The 25858-nt window shown below is 39.2% G+C and overlaps 1 protein-coding gene across 1 annotated transcript in view; it reads right to left on the bottom strand.

The window, feature by feature from the left end:
• ano2b (anoctamin 2b) overlaps positions 1-25858 on the bottom strand; it is a 65357-nt gene continuing 39499 nt past the window's right edge. Inside the window, 9 exon segments of the mRNA XM_038739280.1 lie at positions 1-1463; positions 2657-2762; positions 12645-12823; positions 14146-14198; positions 15337-15489; positions 20714-20856; positions 24092-24192; positions 24288-24345; positions 25736-25847. Coding sequence (XP_038595208.1) covers positions 1134-1463; positions 2657-2762; positions 12645-12823; positions 14146-14198; positions 15337-15489; positions 20714-20856; positions 24092-24192; positions 24288-24345; positions 25736-25847 — 1235 coding nt within the window. The 3' untranslated portion in view covers positions 1-1133.

Raw genomic sequence — 25858 nt, 5'->3', positions numbered from 1 at the left:
TGTCTCTCAAGACCATCAACATGGCTGCTTTTTATTGGGCAATAGGAAAGTAGATTTATTATTACCTGCAGGAATGTCAGAGTGTACAGTCTGATATTTAATAATGAAGAAATTTTGATGAAGTGTTTGTTATGTGAGATAATTTCTAGTTCACTTTCATTTACAGTTGCAAAATAGTTGGCTTTCTCTTTGCATTCAGAAGCAATTAAGTGTAGTTATAAATCATTCTGTACCCAGTATGGCTAAGAAAACAAAATATATTCTTGTTCACAGAGCTTCTATTTCTATAACTATTGGATTGGACTGGAATCAATGAGTGGCATATAACAGTGTGCAACATTGGCATGTGTATCCTTCCATTAAATACGTAGGGCAGGGTGTATAGAAAACAATGACAGGCAGCTGTGTAATGACTAAAAATACTATTTCAGTATAGTCTGAAAATGATTCAAAGTGATTCCTGAATTCTATGGAGAAAAATCAGCAGGAACACAGTAAATGGTGTCAAGAAAATGATGCTCTTCTAGGAGGCTCACTTGTGCTTTCAGTACCATGTATTGAAAACCAGCTGCTACAAATTCTATTAAAAACAAAAATACATAAAGAGCACAAGAATATATAGCAGGAAAATTCTGACGGTCTCCAGCCGTCGTAATGAGCCCCAATGTCCGTGCTGATTAAGTGCTCATCACAGAATCCATCCATTTGTTTGTAGTTCTTTCTTTATCTCCAGTCTCTTCCAGGTTCTTCAGGTAATATTCGTGTGTTCAGCCTAATACGGTAATTATTGCTTTTCTACGCTATGAAGCAAGTGTGCCTCGCTAAATAATTCATTATTACCAAAAAGTAAAAGTTATAACACTTTATCAGGTGAACAGTCTGTGCAAGGAGGAACAAAACAGAGACACCCATTCAACCTGTGTGGACATTGCACGTTCAACCACACTGAGGCCAATGAATTCCAATTTGTTCAAAATGATTCTGTGACTTTTTTAATCACAGCACTACTGTGTCACACACTCAAGGACACAAAAGACACAGGCAAAGACATTCACAGACCGAATCACCCGAGCAACATGTATCGCAGTCCTGAGGCCCAGCTTAAGCATCCCTACAGATGTATATGTTACATGTCACACCGCTGTATGTCTCGAATTCTCATTTTCATTTCTGGGCGACGGGGGAATCTTCCTGGTGAACTGGCTGAAGCTGGCAGCCCTAGACCTCGCCCTCGGCAAGCCCTGCGTTGGACCTGAGGGCAGAGTATTGAAGCGGCCCGGGAAGGGAAGGCCCTGGCCCTGGTCCTTGGAGAAGAGGCTCTGGATGAGCTGCAATTTTTCCTTCTCTTCCCTCAAGAAGACGTCGACCAGGAGCTTCTTCTCCTGTTTAAGCTGCTCCACGATGGTTTTGGGAACGTCAGGGATCACCCAGGCAACTACGAGGCTGAGGAACATCACCAGATTCTGGAGGAGGGAGTGAAGAGGAGAAAGCGATGTGTGGGAGGGAAAGATGGATGGATATGAAGAGAGATGGACGACAAAAGTAATGTTACAAAAAGGTTACAAGGAATCTAGGCTCCAGAATAGAAATGGTTTTAACACAAATATCTGTATGATCCGTAATATCTGAACCATGTTGATATGACATTCTGAGCCTTGGTAATGTCAAAATATGCTGATAGTGCAACATGAAAATGTTAACATTATTTATTTAGCCACATATATAATTATATTCTTTATCTTACTTCTGTTTGGGGGATGTAAACAGAATATATAATGTTGCCATGGATTCAGTGAAGTCTGCTGTTTTTTTAGTCTACATGTGTTTATATTGCCACTATTAAAAATATACCAAATTAGTTATTAGCTGTCGTGTTTGCTATGAACCCAGGAATGTACTGAAAACTATGATTGGATTACTCTGATACTGAAGAAAACTTGTGTGAAGATTCTCAGGCAAGTTCTGCACTTACAAGTGTCTCTTTTCTATGATCTCTACGCAGATTTATGGACGTTGATTGGCACTGGACACATTTTTAGAATCAGTATCAATTTCACCTCATGCAGTACCTTTGCCTCACGTCTCTCACCCCACGTCCACCCCACAACCCTCCCGCGCACCCCTTGAGAGGCAGGTCTCACAGTTTGAAAACGTCTAATCTTGAACCTTAAAGACGTTGTAAGGAATATCCTGAACTCTAAAAACACATGTGGTAGACATATGTTTGTGAGGCGGGCAGACAGAAGGAGCTGTTTATCAAATTAGCTGGTCGCTAACTGACCGAGGCATCTGGTAATATTCCCGATCATGATGAGAGTACAGCGTGATCCGCCTAATCAGGACTGACCCACACATATGCACACACGATTACTTTATCTGTCTTTTTAACATAGAAATTTCTTAAATTCCACTGCAAAATACCACAAAAATGATACACCAACACATATGTCACTTATCAAAGTACAGTGTGTGTGCTTTAAACTATACTGCAGAGTAGCAACTACATTGGAAAAACTCAGAACATTTGCATCTGTTATAGATGTCATATAGATGTCATTCCCATATATGCTTTGTTTGCTTTTCTCTTCATATTTGTTTCTCTGCGTGTTTTGTTGCTGATTGATCAGCTTACAAATGAAACACAATGAGCTCATACCTGGAACAGTATGACGAAAGCCAGTCTTGCAGCCAGGACACACCAGTACTGTTTGGAGAATGTGTACGCGTTTGGAGACCAGGGGGGTTCCCTGTAGTCTTTATACCTAGAACAAAACACAAATTAATTCAGTACAGATGCTAAAAATGGAGTATGTCAAACTTCTTTTGTTTCATTGTTTCTTGCCTGTGTGGGGAAAAAATATCTAAATGAGCTTGGTTTGGAATCATGTGTGCGGTTGAGCAACATGGTTAAACACTAAAACAAAAGAGCACCACCTACAGAAACACAAACATAAACAACTTGATAATCCAAGGAAAGCACCTCCCACACTGCTTCAATGACAAACTTCCTCCTGTACTATTGTATTGCAAACTGATTTACCTTTAAAATTAAAATATACAATTCACACCATTCACCTGACACATAGTTCAATCCACTTAATTAGGATTCCTTTCCCTTGTTTTCTTTGTAGTAAATACTTTTTATTGTGCTGGCAAAACAAACAGCAGAAAACACAAACCACATGTTGAGCTAATGGTTCCAAATGAGGACAAGGAATCAAGGACAGAGACAAGAGAGGAGAGTAAGAAAGCAAGAGGGATGAAAGGAACAGAGGCAGAAGACAGAAGAGATGGAAAAAAGAGATAAACAGAGAGAGATAGAGAGAGGAAAAGGAACATGGAGAAAGACAACAGTGAGAAATGAAAGAAAGAATGACAACTTAGAGAGACAGACAGAGAAGAAGATGCTGTTTTGTTTATAGCAGAATTTATTTGAGTGGGCAGATTGAGGATGTGTTCTCATCCGGTACAACACACACACACACACACACACACACACACACACAAGCACAGAGACAACGTGAAACAGCTGCATATCTGTTTTGGTCATTAATGAAATGTTCAGGCTTGAATGAGTGGAGGGTCTAGGGCACAAAAATGAAAACATTCTTTAGAGCCAGTCTTTAGTTTATTTATTATTCTTTAGTTTATTATATATATATATATATGTATATATGACAAGACAAACGACATACAAATACATATATATATATATGTATACAAATGACATGACAAGCCCTAGACTTGTCAGTCTAAGGCGCACAATGTAACTGCAAAACCTGGACTTTGAAGGAGAAAAACTTGTGTTTTGTTGTTATAGCCAAAAACTTACATATTTGGACAAACATCTGGTTTCAGCAATAACACACATACACTGATGGCTTGGATGAGCCAACATATTGTGTACGTTTGTGTCCAGTACAAACCAAGTTGATTGAGAGTTTGACCAAGATGTTTCCTGTTGGATGCAATCACTCCTAAATAACATAAGGAGGTTCTCATCGTCCTTATGCTCAGCTTGAGTGTTTGTTTAGAATATTTTTATTTGGATGCAGTCAGTCATTCACGTATAGAAACATAAAAGAACACAGCAAGGTTCAGTCAAAAGCAGCTCTTCAGCATAACAATCAGCTGAGGTGACATCAGTGTTAGTCAGTAACTGCTTAAAAGCCTGCTACACATAATCAGACTTATCAAAAGCAATAAATGACCATACAATTTTAGTTTCCAGCTATTATCTTATTTACTGTATGTAGGCTACAACACTTCCTTTTGAATACAAATCTGAGGAGAAAAAACTGTATGCAACTCAGGTCATCATGGAAACCAGGTGTATGCTTGCAAATTGGGATATTAATATGGGTATTCAAAGTAATCAAATGATGTGTTTGCATGTAAATGTACTGACTGATTCTTCTTTCTCAACAATGGTGGCCCGATGTCAACACATGCAGCGAGGTCAGACAAAGCTCATTAACAACAGAAACATCTCGTGGAGACACGTCAACGCAGGGACTGCAGGAATTGCACAGTGCATGCCAGAAAGTGACATTTCAGCAGCTGTTAACTACCCTGACCCTCTACCAACCCTCTACAGCTATATTATGGTCAGTAAAATTCTTGTAATTCTTGTAATTCTTGTCTGTATTTGTGCCTTACAGGTGTAGTATTTCTTGAAGAGAGGAGTGTAAAGTAAAGCGCAGCTTTATGTTACAAAGTTGCTTTAAAAGTCATTTTCCCTGTGGGATGCAGAGAAAGTACAACATATCACATTCTGTTCGAGGCAAGTGAGACAGTTGGTCTCATTGTTAATCTTGAGAATATCTTTAGGCAGAAAAATGCATCCTCCCTACCCACTGAATGTACAGAAGACAGAAAGAGATTGAGCTTTATAAACAAAGATCAGCATTATGTGGAGCTGTAGACAGAGTCTTCCAGCATTAGGTCGCATTAGTGCATTTAGGGCATCTGATTAAGAACACATGACAGAGTCTTAATCAAGGAAAATAAAAAGAGTAAACATATTTAGCACATATCTGCATAACTGCATCCTCTAACATAAGACAGAAAATCAAGAGGAAAAATTCTGTAGAGGAGATAATCAAACTGTGACATGTTTTCTGCGTAACAGTTCTGCACATCATGCTGGTCCTTGCCATGACTAGAAACATGGATTGGACACCAACTGTCTAAACTGGTTTATATCTATGTATGTTTGTCAGTCTACCTCGAAAGCAAACCTTTGTGGCCACAAGAATCTCAACCACTTCCTTTGCAAGGATACAAAGAAACTATTTGTTGTATAGTGCAAATTATGATGGATTAGGCTTTGTTTCATAAGAATTCTATTGTTAATGCATAGGACAGGGTTAGGGTTACTATAACCAAACAAAAACTTGGCATAAACTTAAAGAGAAGGTAAGCGTTGTTGCTCCTCCAAACTTAACAAGTGGTTGAGTAATTTTTTTACATGTATTTTCATTTTCACTAGCACACTGCCATGCCGCCCAAGGGGAAATTTTGTGGTTTTATGAGGGTATGTGTGCCAGACTTTTTCTTGGCCGATTTATTGTTTTGTTGTCACCGTGTGGTTGCCAAGCAACCATAAAAGACTTCAGAAAGTCACTGCTTCGATTCAAGAAACAGTCTGCCACATAACCCTCTTAAAACTATAACCTTTTTACATGCTTTATTATATATGGTTTATTTAGTGAGTGAGTGAGATTTTATTAACATTGGATACAGCCAGGCTACCTGTTTCCACCTGTTTCCAGTCTTTACACTAAGCAGAGCTAGGCTAAACCAAGCTAAGCTAAGTTAGCTGGCTGCTAGCTATAGCTTCAAATCTAATGGAAATACATGAGACTGGTATCAATCTTCTCATCTAACTTTCAGTAAGTAAGCCATTACGCAAACTTGCCAACCTGTCTGACAATGACATTTATCATTAGAACTGTAATATAAAGGTGTGTCTGAATGAATAGCTCTGCCTCCTGTCATTCACAACCCTGTCAAGCAATAGGCCATTGGCCCCCAAAATTTACGCCACTGTCCCACATTCTTTTTAAGTCACAAATCAGTGTAACCCTGCAAACACCTCTATACTGCAACACTTGCAGTATAGAGACATTTCAAACATTCCCTTCCATAAGGCATTTGGTAAAAACAAGCAGGCAAACATAAAACAAGGGGGATATTTACAGTTTAATCCAACCAAAGAGTGAAAACATAGTGAATCTTCCAAGCATTCTGCTGTTCTTTCCTTTCTTACACCGACTCCGTCAACATAAACCTATGACAGTGAGCAAAGCACGGCTATTTCTCAGAACCAACACTCCCACTAGAAGTGAAGACTCAGTGAATTAACTTTATTTATGATGGAAATATCCTAAATTGTCCTTAGGTGAGAGTGTGAGTGTTTGTTTCTCTATGTGTGGCCCTGTGATGGATTGGCAACCTGTCCAGGGTGTACCCCGACTTTTGCCCGATGTCCACCCCCCCCCCCCGTCCTTGTATGCAGGATAAGCAGTTGACGATGGATGAATGTCCCCACAAAAACTGGAAAACTTTTATATGTGTGTGCTAACCATTTAACTTCTGACTGCTTTCTCAACGAGGCAATTAATGTTACAAAGCAGGATTCCCATCAAAACATTCACACCTAAGGACAATTTTAGAGACACCAATTAACCTAGCCTGCATGTCTTTGGATGGTGGGAGGAAGCCGGAGCACCCGGAGAGAACCCATGACCTTCTTGCTGTGAGGCGACAGTGCTGTATACAGCTAATCTTAAAACTGAATTTAAAATACATCCTACAGTAGCTAGATAAAAGTGTTTTTAAAAGATGAATTAGAACAGAAAAGGAATGCAGGAAACTCCAATCACACTGGAAACTGTCTTTTACAGTAAACACACAGCCGTTAAACATGTCAGGTTAATGTGATGGCTCAGATCAAAGTTTTAAATTGAGACAACTGACACACACGCACACACAACACACACAGTCATGAAAAATTCCTCCAAAGCCAAAATGGATGAAATGGCCTGATTGAGCTGTCTCATTAAGTACTTGACTAGCAGTATAGAAATAATAGAGGGGGAAGGGAGATGTGTGTGTGTGCATTGTGTGTGTGTTTATGTGTGTTAGCAGGGTCTTATGGTGTCTGATTCTTTCTCCTTATACAGTCATGAGTGAGGAATGCTTCCTATGAGAGTCATCTATTCTCTCCCTCTCATTTCCCTTTTGATCTATTCATCTTTGTCTCACTCGCTGGCCAGTATTTTACTGTAATTTGTTGTGGATCAACTTCTGAACTAAACTGTAAAACAAGACCTCCCGTCCTGTCATGCTCCATGCATGCTTAACTTGTCTGGTTGGAATGAAATCTAAAATGTTACTCTCAAAGAACATTTTCTCTCTCTCCCTGTGTGTGTGTGTTTTGTAGACGCCCCATGTTTGGTTATAATAGTGCAGCTCGGCAACAACCGGAGCACCTAACTCAATATTCTTTCATAAGACCTCTCAATGAGATTATGGTTAGTATGTGAGAGGCTTGAGAATGTGTGTGTGTGTGTGTTACTGTTGCAAATACAGTCTCTCCTGGGATTGAGGAATACATTTACAGACAAGCAAGGGTCAGACCATTCCCATCCTTAAAATAAGCACACACACAGCCAACCTCTCATCACAGAATGCGGTTGCTCTCAGGTATGGGAGAAATCAATGACCTAAAACAATATTATCTTTCTATCTGTTGTGGGTAAGAATATGTGTTCTTAATATGTCTGTGCATCTGCCTTTCAGTTTTCTGTGATCTTTTATTCAGACACTCTCAGTAAATGTTTATTCTTTGCTCCTAATTTGTTTCCCCCTCTCATTTCTATTTCTTTCCTCAGAATTGTTAAGAGCATGAGAACAGTGACAGGTCTGGCATCCAGCTTGCTTTGATCCAAAACCACTTCCATCCCTCAGCAGTTTTTATTACTTCCTCCTGGCTGGGGACAGAGACAGATAGAGAGAGGAACAAGAGGAAAAGAACTCTAAGGTCCAAAATTCTTGCCCAACATGTTCTGAGATACTGACCGATAAAGGATCACATGTTGCTCCATCTGTCATTTCACAGTTTCAATCTGGCAGAAATTGAATAAGAAATCCCTTAAATTGGACTGTCTAGTCAGGAGGCATCAGTACAGTAACATTGGCTGCTGTACAGTTCTGTGTACAAACACACACAGCTGTCTTACGCACGCTCATGTTTTTATACCGTAGTGGCTCAATTCCAGCGTTTGGGAATGCCATGTTTCTGACTTTGATGTCCCACGGCTGACCATGAACAAACTCCACAGCATCAGGCGCAAAGACTTCATGCCTACTGCTGGAAGGTTCTGATCCCCAGAGGATTAATCCTGACTTCCTGAACAAACATTTTCAGTTGATGCACCAGGAGGAAACATCGTATCAGAAATGACATTATAATCCAACTCCTTGGCCCTCATTTGACTTCCTGGTGATAAAAGAGTTTAAGAGCCAACTTCCCGTCAGCTCAGGGAACAAGCGCTGTCTTGACATGAAACAGGTAGAAGCCTGAAAGTCCCGCTATCATAATACTTTTCCAAGTCCTGTCCAAGAAGTGACAATGATTTGCAACATATAAAGCCTACTAATCACAAGAATTTGTGGCTAACTACTCTTGTGTATTGTTTTTATTATACTTAATATGTTGTGTCTGTGTTCTTTGTTTTCTCTAAATCACTGTGAAGCTTTCTGGCTAAAAAAAAATTTGATGTAGAACTGACGTCGGTAGGAATACAGAGAAAAATTGTATCCCTGTATGGAAATTCCCTTTTCTCTTGCCCCCTCCACATGGAGCTCAGAGGTCAAATGACAGTAGGGGCTGGTAGGGATTTAATATTCACTCAGAAGTAACTGAGCAGGGGCATGGACATGAATCACCTTTAAAGAAAGACATTTTGTTGGACTAAGTTTCTGGTCAATTTACTAAAATCATCGCAAATCTGTTGTGTAATACTGCTCTATCACTGGGAACTGTGCAAAGAAGACATTATAATAATATACAGCGTCTGTCACCATGTCATATAACAGGTACTTCAAACAGAGGGTTAATTTCCCAACAAGTTTGTGTGGCTAAGCCACTTAGCAAAAAAGGCAATTCTTCCATCTGTCTATTGGAACACTACATTACAAGCAACAAGCAGGTAAACTTACTTTAAGGAGTTATACCAACCAATTAAAATGTTTGTCTTTAAAAGCATGAGGAAGACAGTGGCAGATTACAGACCAGATGTTAGATATTCACATTTATAATCATTCTTGATCTCTTCATATCCAGCCAGGTGACTTACAATACAAACGGTTACAAGATATCTGAGTGATGGTCTTATTTACTGGTAGTTACATGAATTGAAATGTGTTCAAAATCAGTGATGGTCAAGGTGTCATGAAGGACAGGGAATTGAGAATTATAGTGAAACTCTGGATTGGTAAACGTATGTAGGTACGTCATTAGCTGTGGGTATTGACCGACAGAATATCGCAGGTACCAAAACGAGATTTACATCAAACTGTTCTAGTGCTGCCATTGCTGCTATTTTGTTACTGCCACACTTTTAAAACTTTTCAAAGTAACCAAATACAGTACACATACCTGTAATTGAGATTTAATAACTTGTATACCACTTCTCATACATACCGTAAAACTTTGAATAATAGCCTGGGCTTTTATTTGCTAAAGTCACTGAATTGACCCTTATTTGAGACAGACGTCCATATGGGACAGGCCTTTAATTCTTTTTGCACAAAACAGAAACTACTATGAAACAGTTTATTTATTTCAAACAGAATAATACTTGTGTAAAAATGATCAAATAATATCCAATACACGTCATTCATTTGGTCTAGCTCCGACAGACGGCTCACACGCTTTTATTTTTAAGGCACCAACCTCACGAAAACAACAACACGGTGTAGGAAGAGAAAAGTTAGCAGACAGAGAGCGATGGACTGCACATGACAGGATTCACAATTGGATTCATTTTTCTGAAAAGCTGTTTTGATTCTTTTTATGGGTGGAAACTTACAGACTAAAGGAATATATTAAATAATCAAGGAACGGACACATTCGGGCTTAACGAGCGCTTCAAAGTTAACGTGAGTCAGCACTTTTTTTCCCTTTTCTCTCTTGCAGCCATGCAGGTTACACCGGTAAATCTAGAAGAATTAGACTTTGGTTCTGGTTGTTTCCGTTAAATGAACTTAACAGTGGTATTGTGGAGGATCTAACCGATGTAACGATGTTCATACGGATATATTGATCATACGTTTAAACATTAATATTGTATTAATGATCTAAGCAGCTTAGAAGCAGCTAAAGCGGGCAACCCCGCGGGGTTTTATACATACAAAGAACTTCTATAAAAACCAGACCAGGCGTTTAATTAAGGCAGGCGTTTATTTGTCAAAATGTGTTCCCTCTGCCCTTCCTTCCTTTCCTCTGTGTTTTTTTTCTTTCCTGGCTTCCTTGTCCCTAGCTTTATCTTATCTTCTGTTCAATGATATTATCTGCCACTGTCCATTCCCTGTTTGAGACATCATTCATCCATTTATCCTCTTTTTCTCCCTCATGCATTTATTCATCTCACAACCAAAGTCCCCAAATTAACTAAGAAAGAAAGAAAGAAATTAACTGTCTGGAGCCTCTGACATAATTTGAATTACATGCAGTTTTGAATCATTTGCCTTGAGCCTGGAGGCATAGCGCACAACATTAGTCTGTACATACACTATACAGCACTACACACTGCAGGCACACACACACCCTTCTTGGAACATCTTCCAGTCTATTTCATGCCTATAAGCATTCAAGGCTCATCGTGTTTGAGACGTGACGTACCACACTACACTGACACAAAGACTGTATTCTTGCATTGTAATTCTCTGCTGTCTTATGTAACAGCAGGTTGGCCTCTGTGGGCGCCGGCATCCATGACCTTTTCATCTATAGCGGTTTATATTGACATTATGAAAGAGATGCTTGCCACTGGAATGAGTGAAAATGCATAGAAGATACAATAGTGCACTGTCTTTTGGGCTTAATAATGTTGAGCTTCACTGGAGTTGTGACAACATGTTTCCCATTTGATCTTGGTTTCAGAATGACTTACTACTGCGTTAAGGTGCGTGTCAGCCTCAAGCCCATCTGCATCTCCAACCAAAAACTGTTCTGTGACCCTAACCGATTATCACATCCATGGCTTAGAGAAAAATTTAACACTGTATCATTTGGAAGTTGCAGTGAACTCCAACTGAAAGCTTTGTTTCTTCACCTGCAAACCTCAGTAACAGCACAAAGCTCAACAATCTTCATCAAGAGTTTTTGAATAGAACTAAGGATACTCTCCTTCTTCTTCCTACTTGTGGCAAGAAACCCATAGATTCCACCCTATCTCAAACCTAGATGCCTATGACCATCCAGAATGGGATTACCTGTTGAAATTAAGTGGTTTCATTTTGAATCTAGGTTTAAAAGTATATAAAGGTGCAAATACTAGATTCGTTATTCCCTACATCTACAGCCTCTCAATACAGGTCTGCCTGAAGTAGTGTAATCCAGATCCACCACACAAGTTTGTCCACTATTCCCCACTTTGTTTATCTCTGGAAGCCCTTGCTTAAGCAGTTAGATATCACTCATGTAATGCATCAGTCTTATTGTAGGTCTATATACACGTCATTAAATATAAAGACAATATGGTGCTTTATGAAAATGATTATTATATGCATCATCATGCATCAATTCCAACTACACTCACCTCAATTTGGCACTTTGTCTGCAGCTATGCCTTTAATTCCGCTGCCTGGCTGCTTTATTACTTACTATCACAAAAACAGAATCTCACAATAACAGAACAAGTGTGCTGTTTTACGTGCAAAAGCTTTCAGAGTTTGTGGTCACAGCAAATGGTGCATAGTAATGGGCTGTGGTTGTTCCGTATAGCTTCCAATGTGAATGTAAGATGTTATTCAAAAGGTTTCCTGGTGTGAATAAAGGTTTGAAAGAAGCGAGAAAATTCTGTTGGACAGTTCAGCTCCATGAACCACAGGAGAAACAAAAACATGCTTCTGTCAAATTAAATGGATACTAGCCTTGAAATTAGCAAGGCTTATTTGTTGTTGACACAGAGACTGAAGGGAAGTGTTTATGTATTTGTTAAGGTCAAAGTTATAAGCTCTGACAAGTCAGAGTAATGCTGCTTAATCCACTTAAGACAAAACCCACCAAAGTACATTCCTGTAATCTATTTGTAAAGATAGATGATTGACTTGACTGTTTTCTTAAACACTCACCCAGAACTCCACTGGCAGTAAAAGGAAAATTAATCAGAAAACAAGAAAAAGAGAGGCCCATGTGTGCATGTATTGTGTATGACTATGTATCTATTTTTATTGACCAGGTGGCTTTCTTTGCCACAAGTATTGTTTTTAGAGGGCACCTTGATTTGTACTTTGTATTTCACAATACTTGACACAAAGGCAATTAAGCAAATTATAATTTAAAAGTACTGCTTCCAATAACTGCAGCATTTCAGTGTGTGCATGAGTGTTTGTGTGTGTGAGTTTTTTACCGGCAGACTGAGATGTCTCCGAGCGCGGAGTTCTGCGGTACGGTGCCGGGTTTAAAATTGGACACGTTGAAGTAGGAGAGTGTGTGGTCAATGAAGCCGTGCATGGTGCCAGTCTGACTGAACATGTACTGGTAGACGAGCCGAGGGATGAAGTCTGACGTGAAGGCAATCACAAAGGCCTCCAGAGAGAAATAGAGAGACAGACAGACAATGAGAGAGAGAGTGAAGCCACGAGCATTGACGAAACGCAAACAAACACCACAAGAAAAGATGCTGTATTCTGTAAAACTTGTGATTTGTCAAATATCTTCCTTCAATTGTTTATTTTTAGATGGTCAAAAGCACTGTTCTTGTAAACTACACACAGATATTTGAGTAATGTATTGAAATATTAATTTAGTACAATGAAATAAAGTCTGTAGAACTGATTCATGCACAAAAAGAAGGAATTCTGATCCCTGTTTTCCATTGCGCTGAAGCTCCCGGAGCAGCTTAAGTGTGTGTAAGTGTGTCCAGTGCCCTATAGCTCTAGAATAAATAAAAACTCCTGCTGCTTGTTTTTCTGAATCCTCCACAAATCTGCTTAGTATTAAAAGTAAACTGAATAGGATTTGATTAGCCGGCCAAGGACAAATCCCGAGCAGAACTTTTCCTGACTCCACCACCACACACACACACACACATATACTGTGACCTCCACAGATCAGCATGTTAAGGTGGTTCAAACATGATTCTGGGATCTCACAAGGTCATGACACATGACATCTAACAGCAAAGAGAGAGGTTAAATCTGGGGCATTCGCACACACACACAACACACCTGATGAAAGCTGGATTATGTGTCGAAATGTTCCAGCAAAGAAGTTCGAGGTCAGTGGTAGAGCACTGTTGTGTTATGCAATCTTTGTAAAGCTCTATTCCTCCCTGCGATGTCTTTGAAGTTAATAAACTGGCCTTGTTTATGTAAAAATTGGATTTGTGACTTCGGCATTATGTAATAACTTGGAAATGTAGCTCAGTGTTATTCTAAACGAGTCAAACATTTCAATGTAATGAAAAAAATTTTTTTACATTAGTCATTTACAGTACTTCTCAGGGACATCTGAACTAGTCATGTAATAACAATACTGGCTAACAATGTAATAACTCGAACAAGAATAGGAATATAACCACATATAGTAATAAAAGTGAGATTTTTCTTAGACATGATCAAGATCCTGTTTCCATAAGTTGAGCAGAACTCATGACAAGTAAACTGAACTTTCTGTATGTGCTCTGTTAATCTTTTTCCATGTTGTCCTAGGAAGTAATACCACTGATTTCCCTCCAAATCTAACCTGGCGACCCACAATTTAAAATACACTGGAGAGGCTGCTAGTAGAGCTCACATTATGTACTATATACTATAGAATACCTGCCTTCATGCATTTGTTGTCATATATCTGCCTTCACTAATTCAATGTGAAGATGGTAAAAAGAAGGGCATTGCATTAATACTTACATTTATAATGACTGAGAATTTTCCCATTCCACTCAGTATGTTGTACCACACACCTAGAGAAAGAAGAGCAAGAGAGAGGCTTTTCAGGAACATGGAAGAAACATTACCATGTTAACATTTTCTTATTAGCACTAAACACTAAGTACAGCTGAGGCTGACAAAAATGTCGTTCCTTTTGAAGGTTATTTCACCATGAACCAAAGCATAGGGCAGGTTGGTAAGTAAGTAAGTAATTACAATTCATCTATTTCCACCCCATGTTGCCATACGGCCATTCAAACACTTTTTTCCTTGAAGGTACCACAAATTTGACATGTTTTAATGAAATTCATTCAGTGTTCAGTTGTTCAGGCAACTTGAATCACATTAAATGGTTTCTTCCAGAAAAGAACATTAACAAGAATGCAATGTCCAATATGTACAAGAGACCGAAGCAACAAGATTATTTTATCCATTTTATCCATATCTATCTGTGTATATTTATACTGCACAAATATGTGGCCAGTATGTTCCTTTCTGGGTTGAATTCATGTTTCTGGAGATGGTGAAAGTTTGGTAACCGCATGTCATATTGTTATTCATACAATAACAGTGAAGTTGCAACAAACTTTGTAGCATAGTAAACCTTGTTTCCATCATTTTGTTTGTTGCTCATTTTCCTCTGACACCCTTCACTTTTCACTGAATTAAATAAATAATTTAATTATTTAAGTTATTGCAAAACAACATTTAAATGCTTGCACTGAAGCAACAATTAAAAAGCGTTAATATAGCAATAGCCTTTTAAGCTGTTTAAACACATCATAGTTCTTGGTAACCTATAAATCAAATTTCCAGAAAGAAATGTGGCAACTGAAAATAAATAAATAGCCTAAAACAACTAACAAAAGTGTTAGGGGAAAAGGAACCCTTTGGGGTCTATCAGTGCACGCGCCAGCTCAGCCGTGAAACACGCCTCACTTCCTGAAGGCGCTGCTAACCCTGACAGAGCTTAATCTGTCTGGTTTCAGTGGAGAGTTTTGGTGTTGCATGATGTTTGAAATGCTGTGTTTCCACTTTGACATGAAGGAAGGTATCTACAAAACCATAATAAATCTATCCACTGCCAAATTTGATATTTTAGTTTATAATCCTGGTTGTAAAGCAGTATGTGTTTGTCTATTCCTTTTTATGTGCATCATAGCAGCTTACCAATGTCTTTAGCACGCACAGCGACTGGCCTGCGTAACTCCGTAACAAACTTCTTGGCATCCAGTCTGATCTCTATGACGTTGTTGAGCAGAGCAAAGAGAGGTGCAAGCGGGAATGAAGCCACGAACAGGGAGACGAAACCAAACTGGATGACTGGAGAAGAGAGATAAACATCATCATTAAACTTGACACAGTAGGTGTATTGGTATCAAACATCCATACACAAAATACTGTTACTAAGTATAATATTCCTGTCATAATTAGAAGCTGTATAATTCAACAAAAGAGACCATGGTGGGGACATGGTATCACTATTTGTGTGTCTGGAAATGAAGGAGACATTTCCCATAATCCCCATTGCTCCAGGCCACATGTACACACACTTACACTGGCACAGTGTGCACAATTATTCTGATAACATTCAAATGTATATATCTGTATCAAAAGGTTTGGTCCCATTCCCTCCAGCTGCTGCTGCCATCATAAAAACTAGGGAAGCACATCAGTCATGCCATCGCTGGAATTCACTTGGTGTCGTAAGGACATTTAGATAACCCAAGTTACACTTTTCTACTGCAGGCCGCAGTTTAACGTTGGGTATCACAACATGTAAAATACTACAGTCTGCAGCAAACATTACAAAGTATTTTCCCTGTTTCTGTTACTGCCTTGCAGCAGAGTTACCAGACAGTGGCAGTGGTTTTGTCTTTGTTTTGTCACAAAGCATGTCCTAGTTAGGGTATTCTGAATTTAGGTCAACTGATAAGGTTGTTCAATACGCCCAGAGTTTGCTACAGTTGTTAAAGAGAGAAAACTACTTTCTATTCTCCACACGATCCAGAAATGCATCTTGGATCCACATCAAGATGGTGGTCTGGTAAATGTTTAAGCTAATTCCAGTGGGATCCACAACAGATGTGAAAGTCATCCACTGGGAGTTGCATAATGTATGTACTTGTTGTCATGTTTATGTTTAGTTCTGTCTGTTATAGTTAAAAAGTAAGGAAAGGCAATAATTGAATAATAATTAGAGAATTGTTCAGCATTCTCAATTTTTACTAAATGGAAGGGAGTTTAGGGTAAAGAAAAGACTCTGTAGAGCTTGCAGATACAAAAAGCTTTATTTAGATTTACACCTTGTTTCCAGGTGTATTTCCTTGCTACAGATACTAGCTTACAGTAGTTAACGCTGGCTACATTTACATCTACACTAACAAAACAACCGCAGTGTGGCAGATTGCAATGCACCACAGTGAGAAAGGTCTGTTCAATTATAAATGCTATGTAGGATACAAAGTAACATCCTACAACACTGAAAGTACACATTTTCAAACCACGTCAGACTGACGTTGGTGAATGCCTATTTGTCTGGTCAGGAGTCGCACTGTCTGTCCAGGCTTGCTCTGTGTTTCAGATGATGCCTTTTAAGGTTAAACACTCCAATGCACCAGCTAAACAGGGACTTTTTATGATTAAGCAGTGTGTGGGACTACAGTATGTGTGTATCTATGCTTTATGTTTGTCTGTTGTGTGTGTGTGTGAGTGTGAGTGTGTGTGTGTGTGTTTGTGTGTTATGCAAGTCAGTCTGGTTAGATAACCCAGAGACACAACAACCATGACTAATAATTAAAACTAAAGTCGGTGGTTGGTTTTGTGCCTGGACAGGTGCCACGCTAGCTTCCCTTTGGCCACAGAGAGGTCAGCTCCAGTTAGTCAGCTCTGTCTGGAGTGTTCTCAGATAGAGGTAGATTAGTTTACATACACAGAAAGTTCACCAGGCTGCCTTTACGTTCTTGTTCTTTGACTGAAAATTGTTAGATTACAGAGCTAGGTTTGAGGTTTGGCCACTAATTTCCAATTGCAAACTAGAAAGAAGAAAACATTTTTCCTCTAAGTTTATCAACTGTATGGCTATAAACTATATGATATTGAATGTCCCCAAGATACAAAAGCAAAATGAAAATAAGCTGAGCTAACTGCATGAATTTCAAACGTGTTTAAGTTCATGCAATCAGCAGGGGTTCATCGTTAAAGGCACAGTACAGCCAGGGTGACAGAAACAGAGAGATTTATCATCCCTAACCCTGTGATGTGGGTTGAAGTTATTCACCTTTCATATTATCCCCAGAATAAGGTAGAGATGCTGTCAATTTTGATTGATCGGACAAAGCAGAAACAGATAAAAGCTTTTTCACATTATTTCTGCTACAAACATTTATTTTGGGTTGATCAATACATGATCAAATCAACATCCACCTGCCTCCTAGAATGTGGAAAGGAAACATGAGAGAGACAAGGCATTTTGCCCGACTTTGGCTGATGTTCAGCTCTGATCAGGGCAGTGGAACTTTAGCAGTGTGGGAACGGGTATTTCCAGCAAGCTGGAGACTGACGGCTTCACCTCCGGACGCCACACTGAGACAAAGAGCGGCGAGGAAGAAAATACGACAGTGGAACGGCGGACGCTAGAGGGCAAGCTTAGAATAACCTCGCTATCTACCCGAGCCGAGGTTGACGGGTTCAAGGATGGCCAAGGCACACACACACACACACACACACACGCACACACAAAGAACACAAACACCGTAACACAAGGACCAGGTCTTACAAATACAGACACACAGAAATAAATAACAAATGAGTTAACACATACCCAGAACTACCCATTCACACTCTAACAGCTGTGTGTGAGTGTGTGTTTGCATATAGAGCTCAGACATATCTGACATTCCTTGCTGTGCCCTGCAGCGACATCAGCTCAGTCTTCTTTCTGTTTTTCTCTCCCTCAACCCTCCTCCCGGTTCCCTCTGTCCTCACTCCATATCGCGTGAAATCTCCACATTATCTTATCACTGCACGGTCAGAAGCCAAAACAGAACTTTTCTACTCAGTTCTGAACTCTGGAAGGGTCTCTATTCCACCAAAAGACACAGGTAGCAGCTATGACACTCATTTTAAAATATAAAGTTTCAGGAAATCTGACCATGTTTCCACTTGTGAAGAGTTACGGTTCCTGCGTCTGTCTATCTTTCATAGGTTTCTAAGCTTGTTTTGGATCCCACGTTTACAAGATCATTTCCCACAAAGAACCCATCAGATTTTGCCAACAAAACTTGCTATTTACAATTTCACCAAAATCTCATGTGTTTTTATGGCTTTGAACTGAGCACAATTTAGACAGTTTTACTGGTTCACAATGTTTGCACATATGTTGCCAGTTTCTAAAGCCAAGCTTGTTGCTGCAAGTTTGCTGAACTGCTGCTCAACCTGGAGGAAATGCTCAGTAACATCAAGCTGTGTGGCCATATCCGCTGTCACTGTCTGTTTTGCTTTATGAATTTCTCAAGCACATTTTTGCTTTTATTTTCTCTCTATTACATATTAACAATTAATGCATTCAATGGAGACTGGAAGCAGATATTTTCACATTCAGTTGCCAGTTTTCTTCTGGTAAAATAGGTCAATCACTCAACCCACACATCATTACAGGGGGTACTGGGTACCTAGTTGGTTAATGGACATTCCAGTAAAATTTTCATTACCTTCACTGTTTGGAGGTCAGGCATGAATTAACCTTACACCTCGGTCATAAGATAACACCAGGGTCCTGTGTCTTAAAATCAGAGAAGCACAAAGCTCTAAAGCAGATTATGGACATAGAGGCATTACTCATGGTTCTGATGAGCTGCATCTTTATCAAAAATGTTGACTAAAAAGCAGAAAATCTCTTAATTCGTGATTGTCAATTCATATCTGTCACTCCTCCCTGAAGATTAAAAAATGTTGTCTTTTCCTTTTCTGGGTATCAGCTTGACTGCACCTACTCTGCAACTAGAGAGCTCGCTTAAATTCACACCAGAGCGTAAAATATTAAAGATATACAGATAACATGCAAAATTGCAATTTGATATCCTGAAAGTATTGTATTTAATCCAATCTGTTTTTCTTGATTCTTTTAACCTAAACTAAATTGAAGAAATGTGATGGGAAAGACTGACTCTCCCATACCTCAAGTGTTTAAATCAGCAAATTTAAAGTACAGCTCCACTCAAAAATATGGTTTGATTGTTGTTACTTCCCCTGAAGTCTGTTTTCACATTCATCTACTGAGGAGGGAAAAGATTCTCTGTGTTTACCTAAAATGTCAGTTTAACACATGTACGTATAATATGATTTTGTGACTTCACAACAACTTTGGAATGCAAATATTGGCCAATATGCTACTTAAACAAGTGTGATGGAGAAACATGAAGCCTCCAGTGCACCTACAGTGAAAATGTACTTCTCAGTGAAGTAGGAGACATCTTGTTTCCTGCAGTTAAACCTTCACAGATTTGATTTTACAATGAGGGAGGACTAGATATAATTTAAAGAATTTTAAACGAGGTAACTGAAATTATTTTTTGAAACAACCGTCATCGGCAGTCTGTGACAGAACCTGGCAAAACAGATATTTATGTTACAAATCTGCTCATTACAACTTTAACTAAAATTTTAACAACTAAATGTCAATCTTCAATGTTGATCCCTGCAGTCCAGTTAGTTCTTCATCAAACCTTAAGGCTTAATTTTTTTCTCAGGAAGAGTTATAACTAAGCAGGTTTTGGTATGTTATGACTGCAATTAGTTTTAATAGGAGAGAGGAATGACTACAGCTGTGTGTGTGTGTGTGTGTGTGTGTTTGTGTGTACCCTCACAAGACCTGCAGGTTTTTACCAGCTCCACATAATAACTTTTCCTCTCACAGGCAGTGAATCAGTCAACTTTTACTGACACATGACAGTCCCTTCCTAACAAATTAGCCTATAATTGACCTTAATGAAGACGTTTTGAAGACTAACATACTGTACAGAAACATTTATTTTTAATTGTTTGACCTTAATAAAACAATTTGTATGACCCTTTGCTGATCAGCCACTGCTGTGGTTAAAGTTTGACTAGGTTTAGGCACAAAAATTACACCTTTAAGGTTAGGAAAACATCATAGGGTAAAAGAAAACAACGATGTGTCAGAAAAAATTTGAAACAATCCCCTCTGAGAAAGACACGCTTTGTTGGGCCACCTGATCATTTGCTTCTGACAGACAAGAATCATGATTCTTGTCTCCAGTAGAGGTCTTTGTCAGGTCAGGCCTAGGCTGCTTAAGGCAGATGCAACTGACAGATGCTGTTCATAAGGGACAGCCTTGATGAGCGTGACCTATAAGAAAACACAAATACATCCTATATCCGTATACTTTTCAGTACCGGTGTGCACTTTTACCTGAGATGGATTACATAACACCTCTCAGTCATTTTAAATGTATGTTGGCGCCTAAATGGCTGCTCATTGCATGCGTGCATGCATGTGTGCGTGCGTGCATCCATGCAGACTCACTCATCTCCATGTATTCAGGCGTAAGGCCATCAAAAGGAGTCAGGGCATAATCCAGTTTCCACTGCTGAGGCGGCCGCTCGTCCTCCCTCTCCTTCTCTGCTGATCCTTTATTCTTCATTGCACGCACCAATTTCTTCAACTTCCTGTTTGGATGACGGAAAGGTGGAGGAGAAGGTGGGGAGAGGAACGGAGGAAAAAAGATCACATTGTACCGTGTGTGTCCATATGCTTAGTGTTCAATACAAAGTGTAAATCTAATTTAAACAGAAGAAATGTACATAATTATAAACCATGAATAATAAAAGTCGCTGTGACTAAAAAGGAATCCTACTGACTGAATGTTGTAAGATAGCAATCTAATCCCAGAAAACAGCCACATCTTCATATTATAAAATATTATGTGTGAAGCAGTGTGGTGCTTGTGTATGGAATGTGTAAACTTTCCTTGGAACAATGTATTGACACTTGTCTCTGCTTGTGAAACATAATAACAAGTATTTACACAGGTAAAGTAAGGCTAAACAAACACTCAGAAGCTGACTGTTTTCAAATAAACGTGAATGAAGAAAGCAACCAGCAGATTGGCATTCAACTGAAAACTGAAGCTATGTGATGCTAACAAGCTGCTGCTGGGAAGCACGGTGGGAGAGCAGAGAGAGCCAGGTACACAGAGAGCAAAAGAGTTTTGTGTTTCAGTAAGCACATGCCTTGGTAAATAATTCCCACTCACAGTATGTGTGTGCCTGCATATTATATGTGTACATGAAATGATGCATGTATGACTGTGTAAATGGACAAAACATACCGTGTGACAGTGTGTGCAGTGTGTATACTGTAAGTGTGTACTGCTTGTAAAAAAAAAAAACTCTAATAAAAGCAGCTAAATGCTTGACTGCATTATTTATGTGATTCAAACACACACACACACACACACACACACAGGGGAGTTACAGATGGTACTGCACATCCAAGGAGGCAGTGAATATATAAATGTTTACTGTCCTTTAAACACACACCATCACATACAGTAGATTTAGATAAACATGTCCACACTAATACAAACATGCTTTACAATCTAGTGGAGTACATACACACAATCTCCAAGCACACTGTCATGATACTGGGGTAGGTTTGAGAGAGGAGAGAGATTCCTTTGCCCCTTGTTCCTTTCCTGTCCCTTTTTTTTAGCTATTACATTGCTCTACAGCCAGGTGATGCCATCACTAGTCATATATCTTGTGAAAATTGCAATACATCACTCAAAAACGTAAATGTTCATTTGGAAAATGTGCCAGTTAATATTTGAAAAAAACCCTACCAGATCATCTAATTCAACCTGAATTTAGCAACAGTTTCTGATATTTAGTATTAAATTGAGCATCTCACAAGAAGAGTTGTTGTTTTAAAGCACAATCAAAATTGGACTTCCAGTCATCAGGTGGCCAGAAACGTGACTCCAAATGGGATGATAATGTTGCAGCAGGTGTCTGCTTGATGTGTAAGACAGAGTGTTTACCAGTTAAAAACTACTATAATTAGGTCAACCTGTCAGGGCTGTGTTTTTGTGAATCTGTTTTAGTTTTTTGGTTATAATCACTGAAGACAGCTTTAAATAACTTCAAATTCAAAACAGACACAGAGAAAGAGAACAAGAGATACCAGTGCCTCTCAAACCCCCACCCCTCATTCTGAGTTATGCTTTAGGCTACAACTTGGCATGTTGTTTAGCCAACATTTGTTTATCTTTTGTCAAATTAGAATCATTGGAAATATTCCAAATCAGCTACTGTTTGCAATGTACGCATGGATGTACAGACTATGACGGGATTACTTTGATACTGAAGCATATTTAAAGACGTGATGATTCTCAGACAAGGTCTGGAGGTATAAGGAATGTATTTTTCTATGATCTGAAAGTGAATTTAAATATGTTTATTTGCAGTAAACATCAGAGATAATGATATTTTAACAATAAAGACAACAACTCCCATGACCCCATGCTACTTCACAACATCATCAAACTTAGTCTTTTGTTATTGTTTTGATTCGAGAGACCCCTAGCTGCTGATATTATGTACTGTGCGTTTAACTGAATGATGACTCGGAGAAGAAGTATGATTTTTAACATAAACTGCAGCAATGGTGCACTATGGGTTTTAAAATACTTTCATTTCCTCCACGATCTGTGTGTCACAGCCACTGCTGCTGCTGTAACTGCTGACTGTGTTGATTAGTGGGCCAAATCAGCAGGCCAAACAGGTTCAGTCCAAACCTCTGTTCACGGGCCGCATACAAGTTCACATTTCAAACATCAACACATCACAATGAGTCAACAAGACTGTGTTGTCAGGAAGCCTCCTCCAAATGCAGAAAAAACAAACCCTATATATATATATATATATGTCATGCTGTCATGCCTTAGTCACACTTTTGGTCTCTATGGATGCGAGCTCATAATGACGCTGCTGTGAAGTCTCCATAGATCTGAATCCTGTTTGGGAGGATGTGCACAGTCAGCTAACCAGCCCTCACTCCTCTGAAAGATACACCTCCGTTGTTTGTGTTCTACCAAGGATACAGCCCCTGGGAACCTGTTAAGTTGTGTTTTTGGGAGTTAGCCAGCCCCGGTGATGTTAACAAGACATTAAAATGCAGGCTCTTTCTTATGTGCATCACTACCTAATTAAAATAATACTACTGTTCCAAAAGAAAAACATCTTTCAACCCATACAGAAATGAGCTGGTTAATTGAAGATATTGAATATTACTAATTCAATGTCATTAATAATTAGATATTCTATTGTCGCAACTTTGATACAGAAGCATACCTAAAAATGAATTAATTCTGAATCATGTCAGTTTCTCCTGTTTGGGTTTAACTTCTTTTAAATGTCTCCGTCTCCTACATCATTAGACAGGGGCTTTAAGGGTCAGTTACAATTTGGTAAACCTGTGAAAACTTCTGAAGTACTTCTTTCACTCAGTGGCTCCAGAGATTCCCTATAAAACTGCACACTGGCCCACAATATGAGACTTTACTGATTTGCTCCCAGGTTTGAAAGCTTTTAAGTGCATGAATGTGAAGCAAATGAGTGGATGGTATGTAGATGCTATGATGGTATGCGTTGTGGCTTGCTGATCCTTCAGGACGTCCTGGAGAAACCACGGTGTTTGATGAGACCAGCGGGTCAGCAGGTCAAGCTGTGCTTACAGCAACAGTAACAGTGCAGCCTGAAGTCAAAAGGCACCTCTGTTGTTAGACAGTTGTTAAAAACAAAGATGACCTCTGACCTTTGGGTTTTGAAGTACCACCATGCAGACATGAGAGGAATGTTGTTAAAACAAGAATGGTGAGACGGAATCTTGAAGTTTACTTACGGGATGCCAATCTCAAAGATGTTGTTCTGAATTAGCTGCTTTCCCAGCATGATGATGCTGAGCTGAATGCACAACTCAATGAGGCAGCCTCCTGGTGCACACTGAGGGGCGAGAACACACTTCATTTGTACACTTATTCATCACCACTTTATGTTTTACTTTGGAGGCTAAACAGATACAAAATAAGGTAACAAACCTCTTCCATTCGATGATCATTGAAGACATACATGTAATTTCCAGGTCGACCAGCAAACCTGCGAAAAAGCACAAACACACAATAAGGACAGAGAGGTTGCACCTGGCTTCATCCTGATCCTTTTCTGAAATGGATGTAAACAGTTGTGTTATGCGTAGTGTAATCCAGGTAAAATGCACGGCGTGTTAATGCAAGGTGCCAGTGCATATTGTAGCTGTCTGAAGAAAACCATCTATCTCCAAATTTGGAGATTTTGACAAATAAACTGAAGGATAAAACATTCCTTTATGGTTTGAGAAAATTCTCCTTATTATCTCAACCAGGTTTAAGCCTGGAGGGGATCAAGCGTTTGTTTTTGTATCTGTCCACAGCTAATCTTGCATACTGATACTAATGACTGTAGGCTTAAGGACCTGTCGTGGTTACAGTGACAGACAATTTTTTTTAAAAACCTATTTTTTTGACTGCTCTGTTTGATACTGCTATTGACTACTGACTGCTCGCTCCTCTTAATGGGCTGCTTATGTTACGTAAGTTAAAATAATCCAACTCTGGTTTTTGGTTTCACACAGGACACGAACAGCGGCCTCCTGGGTGAAAGTCCTGTTTGTTTCACCAAGAGTGTATCTACTGTATGTTCCCAGCGTTCAATTCACCCAGGGCGCAATGTTCCCCAGCTCAATATCCTCTTGATATGACTCAAAGAGGAGACCTTTCAAAGGGTTTTATGTCCTCAGCAATCTTTTTTCCCTAGAACAACTCCTCAGTGTGTTTCCCACCCACCTACAGCTTATACAGCTTACTTATGTTATACTACTTGAAACCTCGATGTCCTCCTATTTGCAGGCAAGGTAGTTTTTTTGACTTGACATTGATATCTCCAAAAGAGGTTGAACTGATTTTTACTATTCAAGCTGCATTTGAAATGTCCATGTCCATTTGTTTTTTTGTAATTTACCAATCTATTACAATGTTAATTTATATCAGGAGACATATATGGGCATAGGAAACTGGAAACATAGGATCCTGGGAACATAGGGATGATCCCATTTCACCCATCCAACCACCCTGACCTCGTCCTTACGTTGACTTTGTTGCTCTTTATACTATGTCACCTAACATTTTCTTTCCTTTATGACATTTGTGTAAAATGAAACTTGTAAAATGACACGCCGTCTCTGGACAATATAAGTCAGTACAAACCAAATGACCTAAACAAAAAGGTGTTGTAACATGAAAAATGACTTTGCTGTGTTATTCATACACTATTCAGTGATACCAGACCTGGTGGAGATCTGCACTCTGTTGATTGTATTCTTCTAGTTAAGTTAAATATCGCCATTGGATTAGTTGAAAATGCATTGTCGCAAAGCTTAAAACAAGGCTGGCATTTTAGGGATACATGGTTTTCACAGGACAGCGGTGTACACGCAAAAAGCAGGACTTACCGGCCCTTGAAGAAAGCCACGTAAAAGATGGGTGCGTATGCGTTCATAAACTTGAGCAAGAAGGCTTTCAGGATGAGACGCTCCTCATAGTCGGTTTCTGTTTTAGGAATCTCTGAAAAACAG

Source organism: Micropterus salmoides, unplaced genomic scaffold (genome assembly GCF_014851395.1).
Source record: "Micropterus salmoides isolate LMB-PRFRI ecotype aquatic unplaced genomic scaffold, ASM1485139v1 Ms_hic_scaffold_23, whole genome shotgun sequence".
Classification (NCBI taxonomy): Eukaryota; Metazoa; Chordata; class Actinopteri; order Centrarchiformes; family Centrarchidae; genus Micropterus; species Micropterus salmoides.
Note: the sequence above shows the minus strand (reverse complement) of the source record. Positions and strands in the feature narration are given on the sequence as shown.